This window comes from Prionailurus bengalensis, chromosome A1 (assembly GCF_016509475.1).
Source record: "Prionailurus bengalensis isolate Pbe53 chromosome A1, Fcat_Pben_1.1_paternal_pri, whole genome shotgun sequence".
Classification (NCBI taxonomy): domain Eukaryota; kingdom Metazoa; phylum Chordata; class Mammalia; order Carnivora; family Felidae; genus Prionailurus; species Prionailurus bengalensis.
The window spans coordinates 209,578,322-209,584,488 of record NC_057343.1 but is presented as its reverse complement, the minus strand read 5'-3'; the positions used below and the strand labels follow the sequence as shown (position 1 = coordinate 209,584,488).

At 43.1% G+C, this 6,167-nt stretch overlaps 1 protein-coding gene across 1 annotated transcript in view; it reads right to left on the bottom strand.

The window, feature by feature from the left end:
- Positions 1 to 1,782: 1,782 nt before the first annotated feature.
- The window catches only part of LIFR (LIF receptor subunit alpha), a 75,161-nt gene continuing 70,776 nt past the window's right edge, over positions 1,783 to 6,167 (bottom strand). The window contains exons 19-20 of the mRNA XM_043599648.1: positions 4,233 to 4,311; positions 1,783 to 3,850 (exon numbers count right to left, since the gene is read on the bottom strand). Coding sequence (XP_043455583.1) covers positions 3,227 to 3,850; positions 4,233 to 4,311 — 703 coding nt within the window. The 3' untranslated portion in view covers positions 1,783 to 3,226. The remainder of the gene's footprint in view (positions 3,851 to 4,232; positions 4,312 to 6,167) is intronic.

Sequence of the window (6,167 nt, the reverse complement as noted above, 5' to 3'; positions counted from 1 at the left end):
TTCCGCCCTGAACTTGTTCCACGAACGGCTGCTTCTGAGTCTCAGCCGCAGAACAGAGCACCTCTGTCACCTAAGCACATAAACACACAACTGTCCAGATACCCAGGGCCACAATCTCAAATCCAGGCTTCTACAGTTCAACACACTGATGACTGCAACTCTATGTGGAGATTAATCCACGCAGTCCATAATGTACAAGCTCTAGCTGATGTCAAAATGCTAGCTACGTCTTCTAAGAATATTTTTATGCTAAATGTTGTTTATCGAGGAGGGCCACTCACAAGAGAAAGGCAGCCATAATGACCACCAGAATCTCCATTTCTCACAAGGGAAACTTGATCTGAAATCGGCTACTAAGTGAACTGGCTTGTAAGAGATATGAAAATGCGTCCTAATACACAGTACTATTAAACAGACATGGTGGGGCGTAACTGTAGTTCAGATATTTAGAATGTTCTAAGCAATGACTAGGCCTTAGTTGAGGAAAGAGGGATTTCCCAATTACTTTCCCAGTCAGGAAGGGCTGGAGAGAACAATTCTAGTCTCCCCTGCCCCAGGCAGAGGAGCTACCATGACTGGACAGAGCAGGACCCCTACGAAACTGCTTTTCACACTGGAGCATGGCCCCAGCATTGACGGACAGTGCACATTTACCAGGGTCTCCAGTGCCACAAACAACTGGATATGTGACAAAGGGCATCTTCTCTCTCCACCCCTCCCCTCTGTCTCCCCGTGTTGAGGCCACCCCCATATGCCCAGGTTGGGGGGTTGGGAGTGGGTGGGAGGTAATAACTTAGGATTTACACAGTGGGTCTGGCTATCTTCAATTCCGTGGGAAAAGGCAAGGAACCTTTGGCCTGACACCTAAACCACATACTCCAAAGCATGAGGCAACTTATCAGGAGCCTACCCACACTAACAGTGTTAACTCTGCTTCCCATTAACCTAGTGATCACTGTGTATGGAACCCCAGAGGCAGGGGAGAGCAGAGCCGAGCAGCTCTCTGAACCTTTTTCATGCAGGAAAAGTACTGAAGTCTCGGACAAGGTGAAAGGACTCAAGAGCCCAGTGATATTCCCTGTCAGCTGAACAAATGAGCTGTATAGGCTGGAAAGGGCATCGGATCCACATGGCCACGGCTGCAATGCATAATGCATATATACTGATGACACAGATCAATTTCTGCTGGCCTGCCTTTTCCCATTCTCGGTGAGGTGTAGTTCACACCAAAAAAAAATGTCTACCTTAGCCAACACGTATGCTATCCTAAGGAGATGAAGTGCAGGATCCATTCGGTTTCAGGGGGAACGAGGCATGAGTTGCGGGCAGCAGGGGTGTGGTAATGACCAGCCACGGCGGGAAACGAAGGCAGCCCCAGGTCTGAGTGTCTGGGGTGTAAGCTGAGGAAAGGAGCCCAAGAAGATAAAGAAGAAGAGAAAACTGTTAGGGATGGCTCTGGCTTGATAGATTTTTCACTGTTGAAAATCCCAAGGAGCTATGACATGGTTTTAATATACTTTGTGTGTATATAATTAGTTCTAGTTCATCCCACGTGTCCATATAACATGAAGCTCAAGAACTTAGCTGAACTCTAGCAATTAGAGCCAGGATTCATAGAGTACCCAAATGGATTTTGCTCCTTGTCACCCTGTGGCTTTTTTCCATGATGTGGTTTTTATAAAAGAAACATTAGGAGCTAGAAAAAAAGACAACTGATCCATTATATGCAAATACATCACAGAACCTCGAATGATAAAAAAGAAAAAACCAGGCACATTTTGATGTATTCAGAGATTTCCATTTTTCAGGTACTTTGCCTTAACTGTCAAAAGACAAAACACACAAGACAACGTGGGGGTGTGGGAAACAGAAGATACACTTTTGAGTTTTTCATTCTGACCACATTCGTCCTAGACATCACTTATGAAGACCAAAGGGGGCAGAGGATGCTGAGAGGACACACAATCACGGGCAGCTCACAAAGAAAATGCTGTGCCCTTAATGCAGGCGTGCCCACGGATTCAAACTGACTTTGTGACAGTTCATACAAAATAGCCCTTGAGTAACTGTTCCTACAGGAAGCATTATCTTTTTAGTTTTAGATTTAAAACTTTGAGGACTGGATCAGTCTGGACTCACGATCATTTCAGAGGCAGAACCTGCCAAAGTGCCTGATCAGGAGGAACGTTTGCTACGAGATGTCCTGGGTCATCACCGCCTGGGTGCGTGGGGCTCCGTGGCACAGCCTTCTCAGGAGGCACTGACACCGATCAGGGCTGCACGAGAATAGCCGACACAGCGAGACTGCCCAGTAGTCACCTCAAACAGGAAACCCCTGGAATCCTGTGTTTATCAGTAATGCTGAATTTGCTCATGTTTACAAAACAGGCACCGTGTCACACGCAAAAAAACAGATGTTTAGAAACACTTAGATCTGCAGTCTCAGAAACTTCAATTTTAAGTATTAGGGCAACCAACTGCAACAAGGGAAGTCAGCATGCAAGCTACAAAATAAGGGACAGGTTTGTAAACCCTCCCAAAGCAAGAGAACACGATTCTCATTTGGGCTGGTCAGTGTCACGCTCATTTTCAACGTTTGTACCCCTGAGAAAACTGTTTGATAACCATTATACAGTAGGCACGGAAATCAGTATACTTTATCAAACAAAACACTAAGTAGCTGTTGCTACGGTAAAAATTATATTAATTTTTCGTAAATGCTGTGGATAGAGGAGAATGATGTTAACAACTTTGAAATCTGTGCTTGGTTTTCATCTAAATGGAGCAAGTGTCAGGCAAATAAACATCATCTGTTACTTTGACATTTTTCTCCTGTGCCTGTAAATCTGCTTGCAATTCCATAAAGTATCCGTATGAGAAAACCACTGACAGAACAGAACGTGCTGCTGTGGGAGTTGTTTTGCATGTGTGGGACCGGACAGGATTAGCCGTGAAGTGCTCCCCAAAGGTGGAGCACGAGAGAATTCTTTGGCTCTAATCACAGATAGCTCCAAAATGAGTTGCATGGTCTGGATTTCTGAGTTACCCTACTTGGGCCATGAGACTACGTTAAGAGCACATTAACACTTGGAGTGTAACTTGCGCAGTGAGGTCCACCTTGCTAACAACACTTCACAGGATCCCTCCAAGATGCCCCGTGCTGGCACGGCAGCACCAGCAGTGAGAGCTTACTGAGATGGCAGACTGAAGTGACAGAGTGACACTGTTAGTCATTCGGTTTGTTCTGGAAGAAGTTTGTAAAGGACCACCCTCCTCCATTCGATTTAGGAGAGTCTTCATCTTTAGGAGGAATCAAAAATTGTCGGGAGTTAATGGAGCAGGGACTTCCAAAAGAGACAATTTCGCTGTTGCTGTCTGTGGATCTGGGAGAGTCTGGAGATACTAAGTTCCAAGTATTTACATTGGCCTGAGGTCTGTAACCTGCAGTTTTATCTAAGTCAGCGTCTGCAGCCAGGTCTTCTACAGTAGAAGTGATGGGGAGGTGCATTTGTGGCTTATAGCCTGCCCCCGCGACGGGGTCGCTCTCTTGTTCCTCTTCTGGTTTTGCCTGAGGCTGGTACATGGACTGGACATCGATGTAAATGACTTGTGAGGTCCCTCCGGCTTCATCCACTCCCGGGTTCGGTATTTCTTCCTCGATGACTGGCGGACAATAGGACACCACCACGTGGTTCTCGGGTTCCGCATCAGAGCTCTCTTCTGGGCGCTCGGCTACGGGAGAAATTATTTCTGTATCTTCTATTTTAGGAACTGCTGATCGAGTTTCCAGAACTTCAACATTATTTGGGGTACAAGGATTCATTTCTAATGTTTTGAGAGCGCTGTTTCCCTAGAAATAGATTATGAAACAATGATTAAGAATAGCACTAAAAGCTGCCACAATGCCCTTCCTACAAAAAGGGGCGTTGCTGGAGGGATTTTTTTCACAGCTGTTTATACAAATTTGTCTCTACTCTTCTGTGGTACCTGCTAGAACAAAGTTACTTTTTTACATATCAATATGTTCCTTGCTATTAATAGCAATGGAAAAAAGAGCATGGTAAAAACGAGTTAAAATTAATAATTTCAGAAGTTCAGCAGATGTTAAAGCACTGCTCTTTCGCTTGATACATTTTACGTTGGATGATATTTGCACATTAAAAGCTTTTCACAAAAGACTGAAAAAAGGAGGCCAGTACTTCAAAGAGAAACGTAAGAAAATAAAGGGTTACCTCACAGACACTCTTCTGAAACTGTAAAGCTTTACAATTTTCTGGATTTGGAATGTCAGGGTAGAAGGTTTCTTTAATCCTTTAAATAAAGATGATTAAGTACATTTAATAACTGAGATGATCAATTAGACAACAAATAAGTTAGTAAATCACTAGGTTTACTTGGACATTTTATATGATGCTTTAGTGAACTTCTGAGATAAAAATGCAAGATCCTTTTTAGTGTGATCATTCATGAACCTTTGTGTACAATGCACTGAGAGGTTCCTATTTGAGACAGACAAGCGGTACTTCTATTTTAGAACGACAGCATCTTCTGAAAATAGAAAGCAGTGAATTGAAATGGTGACTGTACTCCCAAATCATAAGTGAAACAGAGGACCTGCTCATCTACTCAAACGTCCACAGTGCAAACTAGATTAAGCAGGGCCCATTACTGTGGGAACATATTTGCATCAGGCAGTTCTCCACTGCTCGTAACAGGTTCTGGACTATTAGGGGAAAAGGCTATTAATGTTGAGCAAAAACTAAATGCAAACATAAAGGGTATTTTCTCAGTGCCATATTACATTTATAGCTGTTAAAAGGAAGTTTAGTATTTGAAATTCCTGCAGGAAAAAACAAAACAACTTTGTTAAATGTTAAGTATGAAATGTTCTAGCTTTTAAACTCTCTCATGTTGGGGCGCCTGGGTGGCTCAGTCGGTTAAGCATCCGACTTCGGCTCAGGTCATGATCTCACGGTCCATGAGTTCGAGCCCTGCGTCGGGCTCTGTGCTGACCGCTCAGAGCCTGGAGCCTGCTTTGGATTCTGGGTCTCCCTCTCTCTCTGACCCTCTGCCGTTCATGCTCTGTCTCTCTGTCTCAAAAATAAATAAACGTTAAAAAAAATAATAAAAAAATAAACTCTCTCATGTTATCTTTTGTATTAAAGTCATTTTTAAAATGTGATTTTTGGTAATGAAAATATGGTTACCAAAACAGGGTATTCTATAGTTCTAAACTATTACTATGCTAATTTATAAACCGAGATTATTAGAATACATTCTCTTCTCTGTCATGAATGATGGCATTTTTAATGCCAGTGAGGGCTGTCTATGCCTGAACACAGCCATCTGTCCCAAGCCCAGCCCAGGACAATGCCTGCCAGTTACCATGATGTACTCTCTCACACGGAGTCCCTGCTTACCACCTCACCTCACCTCCTGCCTCTCAAGCTTCACCCAGACACACAGTTCCTCTCACTTTCTCCAGATGACCAAGCTCTTTCCAATGTCTGGGCCCGCACAGGAGCTCTTCTCTCTCCCTGGAAAACTCTCTCCTCTGCTTACACTTTGGGACTCCACTTAAATGGAACTCCCATAGGGAAGCCTTGGTTGGCATCTCTAGTGACGTGGTTCCTGTTATTCCCCTCCTGGTGCCCAGTGACTTTCCTAGTACCCACTCATACTTTGTAAGCGTGCATTTACTGGATGATTATGTGTTTAATGTCCACTTTTCCCTACTACGATAGAGGTCTATAAAGATCACGCTTATTTAGTTCACCTCTGTCTCACTCTTCACATGGGAGATGTCATTCATATTTGTTGAATAATGAATAAATGATGGTAGTTTCTAAATAGGTCATCAGGACAAATGTGATCCTAATCATTAATCTTGCATAGAGGTACTGCCCTATTTATGCCTGTAAATATTTTTTAGTATATCTGCTATTACTTAAAATTATTAGTAAATACAGCAGGAAAAAATTTACCTTTCACTTGACTAAAAACCTTTAAATAACATGCCATGTTCTTGCTTACCATGAAATCCAACATTGATCTGACTAAATCCACATTTTTCACTGACTAGTTTCAGCCAAGTACTTCTCCGTTAACACATAAACTAAACAATCATGCTCTTAAGAACACAACAGCAAGAGTAAATGCAGGTACCA